The sequence below is a fragment of the Chelonoidis abingdonii genome, chromosome 3, assembly GCF_003597395.2.
Source record: "Chelonoidis abingdonii isolate Lonesome George chromosome 3, CheloAbing_2.0, whole genome shotgun sequence".
NCBI classification, from domain to species: Eukaryota; Metazoa; Chordata; order Testudines; family Testudinidae; genus Chelonoidis; species Chelonoidis abingdonii.
The window spans coordinates 175,591,830-175,614,027 of NC_133771.1; the positions used below are offsets into that span (position 1 = coordinate 175,591,830).

Sequence of the window (22,198 nt, forward strand, 5' to 3'; positions counted from 1 at the left end):
GTAACAAGCCTTGTGGTTGGGGGGAGGTGGTAGACATGGTATATCTTCACTTTAGTAAAGTTTCTGATACTGTCTCGCATGATCTTCTCACAAATAAACTAGGAAAATGCAATGTAGATGGAGCTACTATAAGGAGGGTGCAAAACTGGTTGGAAATCCATTCCCAGAAAGTGGTTATCAGTGGTTCACAGTCATGCTGGAAGAGCATAATGAGTGGGATCCAGCAGGGATCAGTTCTGGTTCTGTTCAATATCTTCATCAGTGATTTAGATAATGACATAGAGAGTACACTTGTAAAGTTTGCAGACAATACCAGGCTGGGAGGGGTTGCAAATGCTTTTGAGGACAGGATTAAAATTCAGAATGATCTGGATAAACTGGAAAAATGGTCTGAAGTAAATAGGATGAAATTCAATAAGGACAAATGCAAGGGGCTCCACTTAGGAAGGAACAATCAGTTGCACACATACAAAATGGGAAATGACTGTCTCAGGAGGAATACTATGGAAAGGGATTTGAGGGTCATAGTGGACCCCATGCTAAATAATAATTAACAATAAAAAGCGAACACCGAACATCATTCTGCGTTGTATTAGCAGGAGTGTTGTAAGCAAGACATGAGAAGTAATTCTTCCGCTCTACTCTGTGGTGATCAGGCCTCAACTGGAGTATTGTCCAGTTCTGGGTGCCACATTTCAGGAAAGATGTGGACAAACTGGAGAAAGTACTCATTTTTGTTGCTCTTCTCTGGAAAGCTCTAGAAAACATGACCTATGAGGGAAGACTGAAAAAATTGGGTTTGTTTATTCTGGAAAAGAGAAGACTGAGAGGGGACATGATTAAAGTTTTCAAGTACATAAAAGGTTGTTACAAAATGAAGGGAGAAATTTTTTTCATAACCTCTGAGTATAGGACAAGAATCAATGGACTTAAATTGCAGCAAGGGAAATTTATGTTGGCCATTAGGAGAAACTTCCAAACTGTCGGTGGTTAAGCACTGGAATAAATTGCCTGGGAGGCTGTGGAATCTCCATCATTGGAGATTTTTAAGAGCAGGTTAGACAAACACTTGTCAGGAATGGTCTAGATAATACTTAGTCCTGCTGTAATTGCAGGGGACTGGACTACATGACCTCTTGGATCCCTTCCAGTCCTATCATTCTATGAAGAACTGCACCTGATCTGGCAGTGGGAGTGGAGGGAATCCTCCATCTCACAGTAATCAGTCAGTATCCAGCAGGGCTGGATCCTTAGAAAAAGACCTGTTGTAAAATACTGTAAGCTTGCTCCTTTAAGATGAGGTAAATCAATTAAATGAGGTCTAAACTAGTTATTAAATAGTAGAATTAATGTGTAATTCTGCATTTTGTACTATGGAGTGAATGAGCAATGCAGAGTGACTGACTCTTATGACTCTAATTACTGAACTATGCACCAGGGATGAAGGAAAAGCTGCAAAAACTTTACTACATTTAAGCAATAAGGGAGAGGCTCAAGCTGCAAAATTCAGATGCATTTCTTAACTCCCAAACACCTCTGAATCTGAATAGTAAACAAGGTGGACAAAGATATCTGGGGCACAAAGCAAAAACACTAACACAATCCCACAGATTGTATTTGACGGAGAAAGCTAGAGAGTTTTTAAAAAATGAGTTAAAAGACACTAATCCCTTTCCCTGAATCCTTCTGCTAATTTTTCTGTTTTACAATCTCAGGTTCCTATTTTCAAAAAATGTTTTTCTCTCTCCTCTTGCTTTTGTGGAAAAACTGACATAAACCACAGGGGAAATTGACTATGTAGATGAAAACGCAAAACTGATTATACGCAGAGTATTATCAAATTCAGAAAGAAAATTGCAAACAAAGAATGTTTTCTTTAATATTTGTTGTTGTTAGAGGTGTAACTTGTAAGAATATAGGCTTAAAAAATGAACTGTTCAGACAGAAGTTTGATTTGGTGATATCCCTCTATTTCAGTCAAACTTAGTGGATATAGCAGACTTCAGAACAAAAGTGTTAGTATTTGGCACAAATCAGCAAACCTAGCATTAGTATCTGGAGATTTAATTTAGGTTAGGTAATTGAAAATGGCCCATGCGTTATTCTGTAAGAAAGAAAAATGATGCCCTTAAATGATTCAGTCGTCATTTAAATCGGGATCTGTTCATTAGCACTGGGAAATGAAATGGAAATTCACTTTAATTTTCAAGACAATTTCATTTTGATTGTCCATAAAATTCTACAAAACAGTACAATAGTGCCCCTTCTTTCTAAATTGCAGGGGATTTAATCAGATCTTCTACCACTTTAATAATTCTCCCCATGATTAAATCTTCTAGTGATTTAACTAAATTCATCCCTGTTGTCCTGAAACTATTCCAGTGGTGAATCTGCCCTGTTGTTCTTGGAATGCCAATGTTCTCAGATATTGTTTCAGAAAGCCTTTGATGCCAGATATTTGTTCAGGTCTTATGGCCTTGAATAAAGGGGCAATCTGATTGGCTAATAAAGCCAACTAACTTTTCATCTGAGCTGAAATTTGTCCTTGCCAGAAAGATTAACAGCTCTGCCCTTATGAAAAGTATCAAGGAGTTTGTAATGACCATGAGTGGTTAGGACCTCTCTCTTGCATTTTATCCAAAAGACCTACACCTGTCTACTGGGAAGTCTCCTACTCCTGCTGTGCCCTACCTTCCCCTCTTTTGCCTTATTCCTTCCCATTGATAGGGAAAGCCTAGAGATGCAGCACCTGCAGGGACAGAGCAAAGACTTCCTGATGTACAAGCAGTAAGTGGAGAAGGACTTACAGCATGGAAAAGTGTGGCCATCTTTTGGTGCCTGGAGGATTCAGAATGGAGAAGTGGTAGCCTGGGAAGTGAGGGAGAGTGCTCATTCAGGAGATAAAAAGGGAAGGGAGAGAGCAGGTGGGTGGTATGACTGATGGCAAGGAAGAGAGAGTTGTTAGCTGAGTTTTCTCTTATTTTAAAGGTTATGACACTTATGTGCTCCAGTACAAGATGCACTTTTCATTGGTCTCACTCTCATACTATATGACTATCGTTTATTTCATGGAGGTGCAAATTGACTGATTATCTTGTGTGCCCTAATTTACAGTCTTTAAGGTGGGAACACACAACTCTTGCAGCTTCACTCCTTGGTTGGGGAATCTATTTCCTGTCAACGTTCAAATACACTTGGTCTATCACAGGGTTTAGAGTTAACTGGAAGAGACATAGGTTTGCTTCTGCTCCTTGTAAGTGTGCCTAGAGTAATATCTTGGAGACACCTCTCTATTGCAGAAAGCACCCCAGGGTTCTCCGAAGGATGCTCTATAAATGCTTCTTGTTCTTCTTGGGATGTTTAGTTGATTTTTTTTGCCTTTCTCCTACCACGATGCAAAAATGAAAATGTCCAAGATCATAGGTCAGATCATTCCCTCTGTTTGCACCAGCATGGGCAGGGGTGCTGGAACAATTTTTGTAATGGGGGTGCTGAGGTGGAAACCATGTATTTTGTATTTGTTGTTACTGCTTCAAGCTGGTGCACCCCTAGTTCCAGCCTCACTGGCAGAGAGGACCTGGATAGAGTGTGGGGGAGTGATACCTCTGTGGTATCAGCTCCTTTTTCTGGGCCCTGCAAAAGTCCCCTTTCCTCTCCCCACACCATGCATATGTTGCAGGGATTAGGCTGTCTGAGGATGATCTTTTAGGTAGTCTAATTACAGCAAGACTTCACATATCCACACTTTACCAGTGCACAAATGGAAACCCTTGACTCTAGAGAGATGCATAGAAGTCTGTTTTACATAATATGCTACAGAGCATTGACTAAGGTGACTTGTTTTCATACTTAATTATACTGCACACAAGCCTTTGGTGTATCTCCCTACTTTTTTGCTTCACTGCATCATGACTGAAATCAAGCCAGATCCTGCAGTGAGTTCTGTGTTGGGCACACACGGAGCTCATTGGAAGACTGATGCCTTAGGCCCTGATCCTCCTAAGACTTGTGCAGGTGCTTAATTGTATGCACTGTGAGCAGTCCTGTGGAAATCGTTTGGGTTATTCCAAGTGCATGCAGTTAAGCACATGCACATGTTTTTTCAGGATTGAGGCCTTAGGGATGCTGAGACATGAACCCTGTTGTCTTTACTTATTCTGTGAGGCACCTAGTGCACTTTTGGATGCAGTAAAATAATGTTGTCCCTTTGGTCTGAGTGGCTAGCCAGTGTTCTGGGCCTTGCAAGTTTGAAAAATCAGTGATATGAATCAGGTGTAATCTTGTGTATTTACAAAAAATAGACACACAATCCTGTTTCGCTGAACACAGGAAAAACTAACAGCAGGCAATTTCCATGCTCAGAAATCCCCAAATCTGTCATGCCAATGAGTTCTGTGTCCCAAATCCTCTTTCCTTTTCAGGATCATGCTCACAACTGCTTCCTAGGGCTCTCTGCCTCCAACACATACACAGTCTACAACCCATCTCCTAGCCCCCATGGGTATGTCTACCCTGCAAATGAAGGGGTGATCAAAGCATGGGCAGGCTTTAGCATGTTAGCTTTAATAGCATGGGTAGCAGTGTAGAGGTAGTGGCATGGGCTAACAACCAGAGCCCCTACCTGAGGTCCTTAGTGATATGTCTGTACTACAGCTGGGACTGTGCTTCCCAGTCTGGGCAGACAGACAAGTGTTTGCTTCACTCAAGCTAATGCACTTGTGGGGAGGGTTAGCTCAGTGGATTGAGCATTGGCCTGCTAAACCCAGGGTTGTGAGCTCAATCCTTGAGGGGGCCGCTTAGGGATCTGGGGCAAAAATCAGTATTTGGTCCTGCTAGTGAAGGCAGGGGGCTGGACTTGATGACCTTTCAAGGTCTCTTCCAGTTCTAGGAGATTGGTATATCTCCAATTTATTATAAATGTCACTAAATGGTAGTGTGGATGCTGCGGCACAGGTCGTGACTGGGCACCTGTGCTGAATTATCTTGAGGGTGGAGGTGGGACACCAGCACCTCAGCATTTCAGGTGCGGGACAATGCTGGATGGTCATCGGGGTGGGGTGTGGGCTGGGGGAAGGCTCAATCCCTCCCCACCCCCTGATTGTCTGCTGGACGTTGGTGGGCAGAGGTGCTGGGGCTGTCCAGAGCCACTGTCTCATGGCTGAGCTCCCTGGAGGGAAATGTGTAGAGTGACCGTCCCAGCCCTGTAAGAAGGAGCCCTGGCCTGGTGTGATGTGTCACATGGTGTCTGTGCTTAGTAGTATCATTGGTGGAGCTCCTACAGAGTGTATGGAGCGCAGGACTGGAGATGGGGCAGGGAATGCAGGACACCCAGAGTCCAGCAGGGCTCAGGAGCCGAGGCCTGGGGTGGGGCAGCAGTGTGAGGTGGAGGCTTTGGACCTGACCCAAACCTGATGGGACCCACCAGATTACAAGTGTTAGGGTTGGATCAGGTATGAAAACAAATGGACAGGTTCAGGTCAGGTTCAGATTGGCTGTGATCTAGTTGGGTTCAGATCAGGCATCAAAATTAGGCCCAAGTATACGTCTACCATGTGGCCCTAGCTGTTTTTACCACATAAAGGGGAATGATTGGTCCTTCCTTTGAACTTGAGGGAGAGAGCGTGCTTGGTCTATGATTGTCTTTGGATCTAAGACCCACCTGCTGGCAGCCATTAGCATCTTCCAGCATAAAAATGATTAATGCTAAACTATAGCTGTCAAAACGTATAATAAACATGGTATATTTTATGAGGCTATTTTAATTGCCTGTAGCTTGCTAATGCAAAACCTCCAGTTCTTTGCTATGTTTCTTCTAGTGATTATTGTAAATTAGTGAGGTTCTGCTGTACCCAGTTTGGAACTGGCCCATGGCACTGAAGTGAAGGGCTGCCTCTCCTCTTGTACAAAGTGTCCTTAATTATCTATCTGTGATAGATAAGCAAAGATCTTGATTTTAGCTCCCATCCAAAATGCAGGCGCTTCAAGAACACAATGCACTGCAAGGCCTTGGGTGTTGGTTCATTACTGGCTCAGAGGGAAGAGTGCCACTCACTGAATCACCAGTGCCAGGTCAGGAAAAAGGTGGCAGACTAGCATTAGATCTGTGACTCCTGGCTTTGGTTCACATTGGTTTTAATCAGGATTTTTATCCATTTTGAATTTGCATGGGTTCCTACACTCTGATTTTGTCTCTTTTTTTCTTGCTCCTTTGAACCCAGTGGGCAGAAGCAAGACCAGGCTAGAGATTTTAGATGAGCTCTGTGCACTGCACAAGTGTTGTAGCAGTTGGTCTTCTGAGCCAGTCAAAATTGTTAAAAACAAAATCACGAGTTTTTTTTTTTTTAAGCCAAATTTCTTGCTTAGGTAGAGAGACCAAAATTCAATATTGATGAAAGGCTTCAGGGGTCCAAAATGTTTTTCCCAAAACTCATTTGACATTTTTCCATATTAAATCTGAAACTAGAAGAATTTTCAAATGGTTTCAGTTTTTTTCGTGAAAGATTGTTATTTGGCAAAGTGCCATCTTGTCTGCAGTACCAGCCATCCTGATTCCGTGTCTTCAGAAATGTGTGTGAGGAAAGAATTTTTGGTATCTGTGCCTGGGAGGGTCTCAGTCCTGTGCTTCTACCCAACAGCATTCCTGGTAGCCTGTTTTAAGGTGCACAGGTGTTTCAACCTCTCTATCCCCTTCTTCTTTTTTAAGTGGCTTCTCAGAGCAGCTGTTCCCTTGTTTGAATCCTTGTTCATGCTACCGATGCTTTCAATAGATTGCATTGCTGCTTTCTTTGAAGTCAGGAAAAGGGAGAAAAAAATTACTACTGTTGCTCTGAGGTTTTTTCCAGACCTTATCAGCTATATTTTTACCAGGTGCATAAACTTTACAGACAATCCTCCTGCAAAGCAGCAGTTTTCATTGGTGAGGGAGTGCAGTGTGCTTCTGCTGTTCCATTAGTTATCAGCAGAGGGCACTTCATTTGTAGAACACACAAATATGAGTGAACTCACCGAGGCCTTAACTCAAACTGCAGCATACTTTGCTTCAGTCTCTTGCCCTCCCTCTAAGGAGGAACACAGCTTCTCTTCCCCTATCAAAAGAGGCTTCTCATAATCATAAGGGCCTACTTTGGATTTCCACTTCTTCTGTTGCTGACTCTATGCTTCAAACTCTCTCAGTTAATGACAATGGGCCAGTTCCTCCCTACCCACTGCCTCAGCTAATGCTGCAACTTACCTCTCCCTGGTGGGTTTCCAGCCTGGGGTTAGGGTGACCATATGTCCCGATTTTATAGGGACAGTACTGATATTTGGGGCTTTTTCTTATATATGTTCCTAATACTCCCCCACCCTCTGTCTCAATTTTTCACTCTTGCTAAGTGGTCACCCTACCTGGGGTTGAGATTGTGAACTGGCAGTGGAGTGAGATGGGACAGCCCACAAACGTATGTGAGAGAGCATGGAGAGACAGGAAAGATAGGGTGCCCCCCAGTGATTGGAATCCCCTCTTCTATACAGTTCCCAGCAGTGGTTTCCCTTAACCTTGGAAACAGGCAGGAGTTCATGTATGGTAGACTGATTACATCATAGCTAATATAATTCCTTTTTTCACCAAGTGAAAATATTAGGGTAATTATGGAATAAAACGTGTTGGTTGAGTAAGTTTAATCAACCATTTAACCAACCATACATGTTTCTCCATAAATTGTTTTAATTTTGGTTTGCTTAGCTAAAGAACAGACCTGAGAATTATGTATTTATAGGTTTTATTAATCAGAATTTAAAGATATATTTTCAGGGAAAATATATTTCAGTGTGAAATATTACCACAAAATATTAAATTAAACAGTAGTAAATCAATTTTATCACAAAGCCATAACCCTAACAATTCTGGGGAGCTGATAATCAGGACCCATTTAGAACTATGGATTTTTAAGAAAGGTCCTTATTAATTTTTCAGTCAGGCTTATATTGCTCAAAAGTTATTGAGCTGTCAGTGACAGTTCAACCAAAAGTGATTCTAAAATTAGAAATTTAAACACTTACTGAAATGTCAACTCCATTTGAAATTCCTCCCCAGATCATAATTTTTAGCCACCCTTTCCCTTCACACATGCACACATATATCACATGCTAACCACAAATATGCATTTAATGATTCCAAACGACTTCTAGTTTATTTGGGAACTCCCAGTAGGAATAATCATAGGTAATCTATAATCATCATCTTGATTAACTACAAGATCATATGTTATCCTAATCGTATGTTAAAAACAATCAGCCTGTTCACTTACAATTCATATAGTCATTAATATCAGCTTCTTTCTCTTTAGCTGATAAGATGTTAATTTTGTGTGACATCACAAATGCGTTATCTGAATAATCATTAGACTGTAATTGCTTTAGGCATGCTTGCTTTTTTTTTTTTAGCTAATTTTTCATTGATTCAATGTCCTGTTAGAAGTCATGTTTTGCTGAATTAGTGTAGTGAATCTTCCAGTCTCAGCGTGCACTCAGCCATTTATTGAATTAAAATTATTCGTCGTAATCTAGGATGAAACTTGTTCATGAAAGATACATTACAAGCTAGTAAACAACTTAAATGTATAAACTCTTTGAAAAGTATCCAACATAGAACAACCTAGTCAATAAATATGAATCTTTGTTACTTATCAAGTGGAACTGTTGTTTAGACAGATCCTCCAGCTCACTTCGAGAATTCTCAACTGCTGGTTTCTTGAGACAGGTAGAAAGTTCAGTTCAATTTAGAATTGCAAGGTTGTTGGGAGGGTTTTCACTGCTGGACATTGGTATAACTTGTTGCTGTATAATTTGTATGAATATAATCTGTACATGCGGAAGATCTTGGGATGAATGCATGATTATAATCTGATGATTCATCTCGGGAAGCATGCACAGCATTCAGATCTATAATTGTGAAGACTCAGAGGCTTGCAATTACTTCAAACTGAAACCTCTGTCTTCGACGGTTTTGAAATCAAACCCTAGAGAAGCGTCTCTCACTTTGGTGTCCAAATACGTACATTTCTCATGGAGTTATTTATTTTTACACTTTTTAGATCATTAGAAATTGCACATTATTAGATGACCTCTGCAACCTGTGCCTGACCTTCATGACTCATTTGTGCAAGTAATTGGCTGTAGAAATTACTGTGCTTTTATCTTTGATGTTATTAAAATACTGGTTTAAATGAGGTGCCACGTACTGAATTGTTAATAGGTTGCCACGTTGTTGGGGGCAATGTGTTTTACTTTTGTCAGAGAAAATTTAACTGGCAGACAAAAAGCTGTTCTGTCTTGTCTGACAGTTGTGTGTGTGAAATGACGTTTGCTGAAAGAACTGTTTGTTTGCTGTCCAGTCTGGTTGGTGCAGATATAGATGAATAGCATAGGTAATCCTTCTGCCAGGCAGAGTTAGCAGTAGCAGTGGCCAAGTTCAATATCTAAGAGTTCCTCTTAAAAATACAAAACAGAGGTGTCTTGAGCCCCACCCAGTAATCTGGGGAAACCTAAAACCACCCCTTGGCACCTCTAAGAGGCAACACTTCCTCACTCACAAGCACTGAATCTGCATATAATTAAAGAGAATTTTTGTTAAATGGGAAAGGGAACCAAGCATTAATTTGGGAAACATCTCAGCTGTGTTCGAAAGCATATGACCATCAGCAAACCTGGCCCCACAGTGCTTTGGGCAGTGTCCTTTGCTTCAGTGTCCAATGAACAAATGTCCCTTTTACGCATCACTCTTCTCTTCCTCTGTTGTGCCCTACTCAGTTATCAGTCCTTGGTTAGTGAAGACCCAGAGTTCAGAAGTGTGTTCACAGGGTTACCTCCCCCACCAGGACGGGGGATGGGAGGGGCAGGAGGTGTTGAGCAATGCCTCAGCAACTGGCTCTCTGTTGCTCCTGCAGGCCACCATCTCTCTGCTGTCGCTGCTGCTGGCTGTGGCTCTCTGCTGCCACCAGCCACCAATGCTTGCTGCTCCCACAAAATCACATTCCGAAGTTCTGCCACCTAACCTAGCTCTTAGTGATTTCAGCAGGTAGTGGGGAGCTTCGCGGCCAGTGCAGTCTCTGTGTTGTCTTTCACTGTCCCCACGCAAGGTCTAAGGCTAATCTTCTAGAACTGGTCAGCAGTGTCGTCAACTCTAGGAATCCCCAACCAGAAACAAAGACTCAATTGAGTCTAATCAGCTCTGTCATTAAATACTGGAGAGGAACAGGTCAAATAGTGTCTAGGACTCTTTAGGCAAAGTCTACACCGGGATGGGCAACTTATGGCACACGTGCTGAAGGTGCCACACGGGCTGATTTTCAGTGGCATTCACACTGCCCGAGTCCTGACCACCAGTCCAGAGGGCTCTGCATTTTAATTTAATTTTAAATGAAGCTTCTTAAACATTTTAAAAATCTTATTTACTTTACATACAACAATAATTTAGTTATATATGATAGACTTATAGAAAGAGACCTTCTAAAAATGTTGAAAGGTAGTGCTGGCACGCAAAACCTTAAATCAGAGTGAATAAATGAAGACTCAGCACACCGCTGCTGAAAGGTTGCCTACTCCTGGTCTACACCATTAGGTAGGAACACCTGTCCCCACTCACTCATCTTCACTAGGATTTGGCACCCCTACCCTCTGCTTAGCGAGTGAGGTTCAGTTTAGTGTGTCCCCCTCAACCAGGACATGCTAGGCACATGCTAGTTCTGCTGCCCATTACTTGTACAATAAGGATAATAACATTTCATTACCCCTGCACTCAAATCCTAGAGTGATTTGCCACCCGTTACCAGTCAAAATTGATCTTTTTGACAAAGCTGCACACCTGGGTTGGGTAGGTGTGTCTGTGCAAACATGGTCTGCTCCTGAATTCTTCCCCCAGTTTATCACTAGCTGTCAGGGGAAAGCTAATTCAGACCCTGCCTACATCTGGAATGTGAACATGGTTGATGCTACGTAAGACGCTTCTTCTTCGTTCATATGTGGAGATGGCTACTAAGGCTGTGATCCTGTAATTGATCTGCACAGAAAACTCTTATTGTGACATAGTGGGCCAGATTCACTCCTGTGCTGATGCAGGCGGGAGGATGGAGAGGAGGGAGCTTGTGCCTCCCATTCAGGGCTGTTGGGGACTAGTTCAGACCTTGGTGTAGGCTGGGGAAGCCCCTTGGGGCTTTCCTAACTGGTGTCTCTTTATAGGCCACTGCTAGGCTGTTGATCCACCCTGAGTCTGACCACATCCCCTTTTGCTCAGATCCATCTCCTCCTTCCTCTGCCCCACCTCCGTTCAGCCCCAAAACTGGGCTATTGAGGAGGTGATGCAGAGCTGGCACAAAACAGCTATAGAGCAACAGTACATCAGGCCCAGTGCCTCCAAAGAGCTTCCCCTGGATCAGTGCAGCTCCAGGCCACCAATACAGGGCAGTGGCTTAATGCCACTATTTAGCCTGCTATTTAGGGTTGCCAATTTTGATTGGACATATTCCTGGAGTTTCATCACATGACATAATCTTTAATCAAAGAGTAGTTGCTGGAGGCTCTGGGACAATCCTGGACTGTTGGCAAACCCTACTGCAATTTAGAGTTTGAGCAGTAACATTCAGTTTGAAAACAGGAGTTTGTTTTGCCACCCAGTTCTTTGAAAGTGAAGAATTTTGATTCTGAATTCCTTCTGTGGCTTTGAACATCTTATTATGGATTCATTTCATTATTCTTGTAGAAAGAAATGAAGATATGTAACTAGCTATCCTCTGCTGAAACATTACGGGTCAATGTGCAATATGCTAATGTTATCCCCCTGTCCAGACTGAAAGAATCCTCATCCTTCTTATGTCCATTTAATCCTAATAAAATAGTTAAATAATGATAAATTAAAGATCATAAGATTTGGAATGTTTTTTAATAAGAAATTCACGTATGCGGCAATAATTTCCCTTGGCAAGGTAATTGTAATATCGGAGCATAGTGGCTGCAATTAGCAATTGAAATTGCTGTTAAATTGCACACACGTACTAATCAAAATGTAGTATTGGGTATTGTTTTTCATCAGACTTTACGTTGCTTGATTTTCTTGGTAAATAACTTGTAGACATTGGGTTCAATTTACCCCTCATGGCAGAGGGCTTTTGAATTCCTACTCCCTGAGCCAGCCAGAATCACTGCTCCATACGTGACAATAGACAGTGTTTGCTCCAGTAAAGGCCCGCCAATGGAAGCTGTCCAGGAGGTACTGAATCCATAGCTAACCTTGCTGACTGCCATGCCCCCTCCCTGCCCAGTGCTGTTCATTTTGGGGATTGCCCTGGCTAGCTGAAAACTCCCCAGTGGAAGACGGTTTATAGATTCCTTGGGCTGTCACAGATTCCTTCCAGGTGGACTTTCTCTTGCTGGGGGCCGTGTTCAGGATTACACCAGATAAGCCAGCAAAAGTCAGAATTGAATCTAGGCCATGATATGTAGGGTCCTAGCAGATAGTAGAAGAGCATCTAGTAGGACAAAAGATGATAGTGTTTACATAGAAAATCTGCTGATTAAATTGCTTTTATATTAAATGTATTGATAAAAGCATTTCTTCATCTTTCTCCACGAGATGTGGTACTTGCATCCTGCAAGCTTTTAGGTACAGTTTAGCTCATACAAACCTTAATGCTACAAATAAATAGGAAATCATTCGTACACCACCAGGCAAAATCCATATAAAAATTCTTCTTCTTGACTGTTTTGCATAATATATTGTGCAGCAGCACAAGCTGAAATCTTGATTTTGATTGGTGGAAGAAAAGCCATTTAAGAAGTACATGAAGGGGCAAATCCTGCCCATTGTTCATAGTTGTGAAGAGCCTTTAACAGCAGCAGCAGCAGCAGCAGAAGAGTGGGGAAGGATTTGAAGAGCTCCTGCAGGAGGTCTGCACAGCTCCAATCAAGGTCTTCTGTATCCTTATGCAGAGGGAGGGGAGGGGTAGAGGCATGCCTGGAGAAGGAGGAATGGAGCCTTTGAATCTTCTCTCTCTTTTAGAAGAGGCATCAGCATCTACTGAAATTCCAGTGCAGCCACTTTGTGCTAAGCCCATTTGCCTGGATGTAGTGCAAAGGCTGAGTCTATGAAAGCTGAGATGGACCAGAACATTGTATCTGGACGTGAGATGATAGCCAAATCTGAGGGTTGAATCTCTGTCTTTAATGGGCTTATTAGGGAAGTGTGAATCTGCACTTTAATCACTCACATTTCAGGGTTTTTGGATCCATGATTTTGGCTGGGCTCCTTTTTATAGACAGATAAAGTTTTGGATTCGGATCTGGAGCTGGATCGGTTTTTGATTTGGGCCTATCACTGCAAGGATTTGTTTTTTTTCTAGGTCCCTTCTGTGCCTGAGTCAGCTTGGATAGGGCTTTGCTTTGCCACACTAAAGGTAAATAAGACCCAGAGCCACCTTTTCTCTTCCTTTCAGCATTAAGTGCATGTTAAGTCAGACATAATCATACCTCTGGTGTCACAGCCATTTGCTTAATGCTATTTTTGATTGAGTCCTACCTTTAAAATTTCTAAAGATTGTCCTTGAAAGCATAACTCTACCTTTAAAAAACCCAGTAGTCCTATTTGCCATATTTTGTGGGATACCTTCTGCTGCTTGCATTGGCTTTAAAATACACCTCTATCTCGATATAATGCTGTTCTTGGGGAGCCAAAAATCTTACCGTGTTATAGGTGAAACCATTTTATATTGAACTTTCCTTGATCCACTGGAATGTGCCCCCCCCCCCGAGCACTGCTTTACCACCTTATATCCAAATTTGTGTTATATTGGGTGGCGTTATATCAGGGTTATAGTGTATTTATGTATTTCTTCCACCAGCAGAGAAATCAAGTGATAGGTGTTGGCTCTCAACAACAACTGGTTATAGTGCATGAAACAATGCAATTGGATATTGATTAGCTATCCTATTTAAAATGATATATTTTGTTTGCTTCTCCTACTTGTTGTGCCTTATAATTTTACAACATAATGTAGTGTAATACAATATAAAGTAATTACCACAGGTGTAAAACCCAACATGTAACACATCCAGGGGGAAAATTGGATTTGTTACCTACTATTAATTTCATTGATGGCAAAACCTCATTCTGATGGGGCAAAGATTGACCAGGAAGTTGTTAACTTTCCTCCTTTAGGAAATATGAAAAGAATGAGGGAAAAATATTACTAACAAGAGGCCAAATGCCCTAAGTCCTCCTTCAGCGTTTATTCAATGCAAATTCCGGCAGAACTCCCAATGATTCATAGGTTATAAGGCTGAAGGGATTGCTGTAATCCTTTAGTCTTACCCCCTGAATATCACAGGCCATAGACTTCCCTGAATTTCTGTTTGAACTAGATCATATCTTTCAGAAAAACATCTGATCTTGATTTTAAAATTGCCAATGATGAAGAATCCACCAGAGTCCTTGGTAAGTTGTTCCAATAGCTTGTAACTAGAGTGGGATAAAAAATTGATTTTTCAGTTTGAGCCAAAAATTGTTTTGTTTCTGGTTGACCCAAAAAACCTTTTTTTTTTTTTTTTTTTTTTTTTTTTTCAAAATCAAAAAAGAAAAACACCTTCATTCTGTCCCAGTCCCAATTTTTATTCAATCTGATCCGAAACATGTTTTTATATTTGGAGTGATTTTTACCCTTTGTGTTAAATCTATCTACATTTCTAAANGCCAAAAATTGTTTTGTTTCTGGTTGACCCAAAAATTTTTTTTTTTTTTTTTTTTTTTTTTTTTTCCCCCTTGCTGAAATGAACCACCCCTCCACACCCTCCCAGTCCCAATTTTTATTCAATCTGATCCGAAACATGTTTTTATATTTGGAGTGATTTTTACCCTTTGTGTTAAATCTATCTACATTTCTAAATTAAATGTTTCAAAACAAAGTTGAAACATTTCTCTTAGAAAATGTTGCAACAAACCATTTTGACTTTTTTGAAAAGAAAAACTCCCTCATTTTTTCTGCCAAAATTATTTGCCGAATTCAACCTGAATTTTGTGACAAGAAACTGCATTTTTCAGCATATAAACAGCTCATTGAATTGTTTTTGACAGCTCTATTAATTATCCCCACTGTTAAGCATTTTCTCCTTATTTGTCTAAATTTGTCTAGCTTCAACTTCCCAGCCATTGGATCTTGCTATACCTTTGTCTGCTAGACTGAAGAGCCCATTATCAAAGTTTTTTAGATACTTAGTGTGATCAAGTCACCCCTTGACTTTAATGGAAGGGTTTGTCAGCATAAGGACTAAATAAAAACTGATGAGGAAGTGGTCCAAGGGGTTGGTCCAAGGTCCAATCAGCTCTTGGTTATCTGATTTAAAAAGCTGGCCTTCCTGTTTTTTCTTTTCTTTATGGTGTTCTGCTACACTTGCTCTACGTGACTAAGTTAGCAAATATATGTATGTTAATAGGATTATGTATAGTTAAGGTGACCAGATGTCCTGATTTTATAGGGACAGTCCTGATTTTTTGGAGCTTTTTCTTACATAGGCACCTATTACCTCCCACCCCCCTGTCCCAATTTTTCACTTTTGCTATCTGGTCACCCTATGTATAGTTATGTTGGACCAAATCCTGAAGACCTTTCTCAGCTTTTAAGCAGTGCTTATACTAAAGCACTATGGATCCCAGGAGAGGTGTGATGGAGTTGAAACTGAGTAAGGTTCCCAGGATTTGGCCCATGAATACATAAATAATTTATTGAGGTCTTATCAAAAGTGCCCTTGGATACTGTATGCAGTGATGACTGAAGTAGGGAGAGTGGTCCAGTTACATTCCCCTAGCACCAGCCCCCTATCCATCTGTGCAGAAGGGTAGGTGGAAAATGGGCAACCTAGTTCAAGCAGAAAGGATTTAGGAGTTCTGAAAATGGTTACGCATCCTCAGGGAGGCAGTTCCATGCATGGGCATATCCTCCTGAGAAGGCCTGCACTGGACTAAATCCAGATTGAACCTACTCATCTGATCTCAATGGCCTAGGGAGAAAAGGACAGTTCTGAAAGTACTTACAGAAGATGATGAAAGACTTTATCAGACATAAAACCTTGCAGTGTTTTAGTTGGCTTAATAGCAGCCGAGGTAGTTACAGAAAGCAGGTGTCACTGGTATATAGTCTGTCTGTGTGTATGGTGTCCAGAGCATTAAACGTTTACTTGATTTTAAGTAACCCAAGTGCTAAGCCTATTTACCAGAGTGAACAGTATCTGTGCAGCTAGGGTGCCTCACAAGCGACCCTTTCCCGCAGTTAAAACATTTAGGTGCTGAGCCCCTGAATGGCAGGACTGGATTGAAACATAAGCTGTATTGTAGATCTGTATCTAGGGTCTTGGCTTCAGGAGTCATGGAATGACCTGAGAATGTGAGCTTTATTTTTTTTAAAAGTTGTGTCTCTAACCCTTGTGGTTGTGAACAAAACCTTGAAAACATGAACCAAGTGTAACTGGTGCTGCTTGAATCTGTAGGCAGGCTGAAGCAGTACCCCAAACTGATTTGAAAGCTACCCTATTCGCTTTGCTTGGTGGTTAATTCTGACACTCTCTCTACCCTCAGGATCCAGCTTGAGCTCATTGGGGATGCTGTTTATTGAGGCCCATGCAGCTGCCCCCCCAATATGGCTCTGCTGGGCTGGTGTTAGAAGGGGCCCCCATTCTGAGGTGTGTAAGGGGGTCAAGTCCTTCCTCCTCTGGGACAAACTACACTCTGCCTGAAGCCAGAGGACTGAGGAGGCCTCGCCTGCCCAAAGTGATGGTGATTCACGCCACTACCACTCCTTGGAGGAGCAGGGCCTCAGTTGTGAGAGTGTGGCCTAGAGGTGTGGGGGTTGGGCCAAAGGGGGGCCTCTGTGGGGTGGTGTGTTTAGACTCCCAGATTGCCTTAATCCAGCCCTGCTAAACAGAGTAAAACCAGTTAAATAGGTGCTGTAGTCCTGGCCTAAATAAAGAGATTCTCTCTCAGAGAAGTGAAGCAGGAGAGAAAAAGGGAAAGGGACAAGGGAAAGAAGACGAGGAGCAGGGAAATGACAAACAGAGAAGCAGAAAAAATGCGGAGGAGAAGAGGTGGGTTAGAAGCAGGTACTCACTGCTCAGCCAGGGCTCAGTCACTGCTTGGATGCCCTCTCAGGATGATTGCTCCCTTGGTTGTCTAATCTACTCTGATGGTTTCTTGGCTTTCCTTTCATTGAGCTGGTCTGGTGCTCCAGTATTCTCCTCAGGTCTCTTTTCCCAGTGATGATTACATGCAGGTGGCTTGGGTAGGGCACAGAGATGAGGTAAGAGACCTTGAGAGGGGCTGCCTCACATTGTGACCATGAACGGCAGCTCCAGCACCCCGTATGCTGTTAGAATGCAGGCATTCAGGCTGACACTCACCCAGCCGAATGCCTTGCGTGAATAGATTTTTTAAAGTGCTGTGCGTCTGTGTCTGACTTTCTGCCTCTGATTTTTTTTTAAAAAAGGAAACGAAAAAAATACTCATTTTTGTACTACTTTAACAAATTCTTTAACAAACAAACCATTTGGCCATTGTAAGTAAACGGACTGTCGTCAGAAGGCATACCCCAGATTCTGTGTTTGGGGAAGGGGATTGCTCTAATTCTCATTCTTGCCTGAGACCTTGCTGTTCCTTCTGCCTGAAGAATATTAAACATAATACATAAAAATCTGCATTATTACATTTGTATTTATAAATCACTGACCCATGCTGATTGTATATTATGTTCCATCTTCTGCTCTGATGCATTGTTATTGTCACGATGAGGTGGATAATGATGGCTCGACTGACTACTGTAGTAATGCATTTAAAGCAGGGAAATCTGTCACTGATGGCATTTTAACACGGGAGCAATTGACCATAGATGAAATTTTAAACTATTTACTGTCAAACTATTTGTCTTAACATTCTTTTATCTTACGTTTTGTTTTTATATGGTTTTTGATGATACTAAATTGTTTTATGGACAAAGACAAATGTATAGAATATGTTCTGGTAATTCCCTTTCACTTCCCAATACTTACCATCATAAATTATACAGCCATCCTGAATTTGTAGTGCTGCAAGTGACCCAGACATGTTTGTATTTGTGTGTTATACGATTTTACCAGCCTAACTTGGTGAAGTGATCACATAAACTTTTGTGGACCTGACATTACTGTTGCCCTTGGATATATGGACACACAGACATTATGAGAGGGCAGACAAACCAACACAACATATTATTACATAGCTCTCCAGTCTGCTGCTCCTTGAGACTTTAGAAAAATACCTACCTTACTTTTTTTCTTTTGTTTACAGCACTTCTGTATGCAACCATTTTTGGTAATGTGACAACCATCTTTCAGCAAATGTATGCTAACACAAACCGGTACCATGAAATGCTGAACAGCGTCCGGGACTTCCTTAAACTCTACCAAGTGCCCAAAGGTCTGAGCGAACGTGTGATGGACTATATCGTTTCCACTTGGTCAATGTCCAGGGGGATAGATACTGAAAAGGTGAGAGAATATAACCTGAAAGAAACATATCGCTTACTCAAAGCTCTTCCGAGCTTGCAAACCATTTAGTCACTAATGTTGATATTTTTAGCTGTTGAATTATTGAGATGCCAATATTACATCAAACAAACAAAATTTGCATTGATGATGATAGGTTTTATATTCTCATAGGGCTAGAGCAGTGGTTCTCAAACGTTAGTACTGGTGACCCCTTTCACATAGCAAGCCTCTTAGTGCGACCCCCCCTTATAAATTAAAAACACTTTTTTAATACATTTAACGCCATTATAAATGCTGGAGGCAAAGCGGGGTCTGGGGTGGGAGCTGACAGCTTGTGACTCCCCATGTAATAACCTTGTGACCCCCTGAGGGGTCCTGACCCCCAATTTGAGAACCCCTGGTCTAGAATGTGCACTGATCATGTCTGAGTATCCAGGGGGACAGGGCACAGGCAGCCTTGCCTTCCTTTTCACCCTCCATGCCAGAGGCCAGGCACAATTGCAGTCTCTGTACTCCGAGAGTGTAGGGATTGGTCATATCCTGGGCCCTAAGGGATGGATGCCACGCAAAAGGAGGTTGGGAGGAAACAAGATCATGCTGCTCAGGGGAGCTGCCTGACCACAGAGAGAGGCGCGTGTTGCAACTGTGGTTCTGTGCACAGTCCGCTCCTGTCACATATTCATAGGGGTATTGATTACCATGTACATGTATAGGGTATAGGTTATTAATATAGGTTAGCTATTCTTGTAATAAGATAGTTTGGGATCTTCCTTTTACTAGGGGAATATTCTCATCTTAATTCATTGGATTTACAGGCACAACTCCCTCTGTGTATATTGAGATAACAAAAACCCCTTCACCAAAACAAAAACATTTCTCTTTAGTCCCTTCATATTAGGTGCCTACTTTTCTAGAGATGGATATTGTTTTCCTTTTGTTAGCAGAGAAATGAGCCTGGTGTGTGTTCTAGGGCTATTAATTCAGGAAATTACAACAAGGTTCCAATCACCAACCTGCTGGTTGGTTGTTTAATTTACTGTTCAAAATGGTGGATGATGTGATTTAAAAACAAACAAACAAACTCATTGCTCTCTAGCACTTAAAATGTTGTTAGAGATGGGCTGAGCAGATGCAGCCTGGAGATGGTTGTCTGGAGTCCCATAGGAAGACGGGACTGTTGACTTCCTGATGAGGATCTTTAGCATTACTTTCTGCCATCTGGGTCCCAGAGTGCAACTCGAGGTGGGTATTGTGCAGAACAGCAGTTCTCCAGGATGAATGATATTGCAGTGCTGGATGTTACTGATCAGCAGCGGCACTGATCATATCCTCATAAATACTGCTTTTTGTGGCCCTCAGGGAAGGATGTAAAGGCACCTGGGAAGGACGGTCAGGGGACACCCAGGGTATGCAGTACAGTGGGATGCTCCAACAACAAAATGTAATTCTGCATGTAAAAATGTTTGCGACTCATCCCTGGCTTCCCTTGCTTAAAATGGAAATATTAGATATGTACTGCTGGGAATGGCTTTGGAGATAGCGAGACTCAAATTAAATCACATCTGACTCATTTCACCTTCTAGAATTATTTTAATATGAAAAGTCTTCAATTATCAGAATCTCAAAGAGCATATGATGTAGCTTTCAGTAACTGACGCTTTGGAAGCTTAAGCGCCAATATTTATGGCTATAAAACAAAAAAAAATCAGTCTCAACATTTATAACAAGGACTAACAAATATACCACGGACTAATGGTTGTACCAGTCCATAAATTCTCCAGTCTGAGCTCCATTGATTTGTGCATTCATACACAACTTCCAGAATGCTGCATAATGAATAAAACGTGGTATCACTTCCACATGCCTGCACAGCTGCCATTGTTAGTGTGTAATATAATGCAACCTGCTACAGGTAAAACAAATATTTAAAGGGGAATTTATCCTCAGAATCAATCTTTGTAATATGGTGCTTAAACTGGTGCTGACTGTGCACAAGTCTGGGGATGAATAACCAACTAAAAGCAAAGGCAAGCCTGCAGGTTTTGCAAATGTCATTTGAATCAAGTTTAACCAGGAACCCGTGGCAAACACTAACTAATCCATGATGATCCACATTTGGCTTCTTTGCAATATTCACACTGATGAAAGGCTACTACAGTCCTAGGAACTCTCACAGACATCAAGGTTTACCTATAGTGGGTTTAACGTATTTGAAAGTCTGAAGGCAATCCCCCAAACTTCTCTAAAATAGGAGTGAGAAATACAATAATATCCTATTCGATAGGAGGAGCCAGAAGCATTTTGGATGAGAGTTTCATAAAATCATTATCTCCTCCTTCCAATACCAAGGTTGGGTAGGGCCAAATTTATGAGAGGATTCCATCCACTTCTGTTTTGAGCTCTCACTGGACCCTGCAGGAGAGTTTCCTAGATGGCTCTATATACCATGAAATACCACTAACTCCATAGATGTCTGCTGCCTCTCTCTCCATGCATTATTTCCATACAGAACAATTTTAGGCAGTCAGTATGAGGTCATGGTAGCAACATTGCCAAACCATTGTAGTTGGCACCTTTTTGATGATTGTAGTCACTCACTGGACTTTTAGTCTTCTATGGATGTCATCATTTCTTTAGTCCGTCTAACCTTGTCGTACCTGGATATGGTGCAAGCAACTAATTTCAGATATTTGCAGCTCTTGCTCCAGATGCTTTATCAGTACCCATGTTTCACAACCATGAAGTAATATGGGTACAATGAGAGCACTGTATATAAACTAAGTTTAGCTGTCATGGACATGGTGAGTTAAGGTTCCAAACATTTATATTCAGGCAAGTGAATATTCTCCTGGCAGTAGCTGTCCACTTGTCAATGTTGTCTTCATAGTGGTTGTCATACCTTATGATGGAATCTAAGTAGCAGAAACTCTCTACTTGTTCAGTGTCGACACTGTTAATGATGAGTTTAGGCTGTTTCTTAATTTTTGATGTTTCAATTAGTTTGGTCTTTTGTTCAGTTTTAATCTCCATTCTGTTGTGTATAGGTTAGTTGTGGCTTCTTGGTTCTATTCCTCCACAGACCTTACCATTATAATGATGTTTGCAAAGTCAAGGTGATTGATCATTTGTCCTGATATCCTGTGGCCACCACCAATGTTATTCAGGGAACTGGACAAGAAATTTTCTAAGTATAGAGCAAAAGGTATGGGACTAAATATGTATACCTGTTTGACTCCAGTTTTCGCTTCAAACCACTTGGTCAGCTCACCATCAGTAATGCTGGTTTATATTGTGTGCCTTCATAAAGTTATTGTTAGCAAAATCAGAGGTTTTCCTGTGATTGCCCCAGTTATAACAGCACCTGAAAATATGTATGTGACAATAAGATAATTGTGAAGTGTGTGTGTGTGCGCACATGCTTCCTAAGCTAATCTCTGAATGGCAAGTTTCTGCAAATATGGTATGTATGTGTGAACATAAACATTCCAAGTGTAAATTGGGTAACTGTACAGCTAACTACACCTCTACCTCAGTATAACGCAAACCGATATAACACGAATTCAGCTATAACGCGGTAAAGCAGTGCTCCGGGGTGAGCGGGGCTGTGCACTCTGGTGGATCAAAGCAAGTTCGATATAATGCGGTTTCACCTATAACGTGG

General features: G+C 41.6%; 1 protein-coding gene across 2 annotated transcripts in view; it reads left to right on the forward strand.

The window, feature by feature from the left end:
• The window catches only part of KCNH1 (potassium voltage-gated channel subfamily H member 1), a 336,977-nt gene that overhangs the window by 157,176 nt on the left and 157,603 nt on the right, over positions 1-22,198 (forward strand). For both annotated transcript variants that reach the window (XM_032762968.1, XM_032762969.1), the window contains one exon: positions 18,338-18,537. In XM_032762968.1, the coding sequence (XP_032618859.1) occupies positions 18,338-18,537 (200 nt within the window). The remainder of the gene's footprint in view (positions 1-18,337; positions 18,538-22,198) is intronic.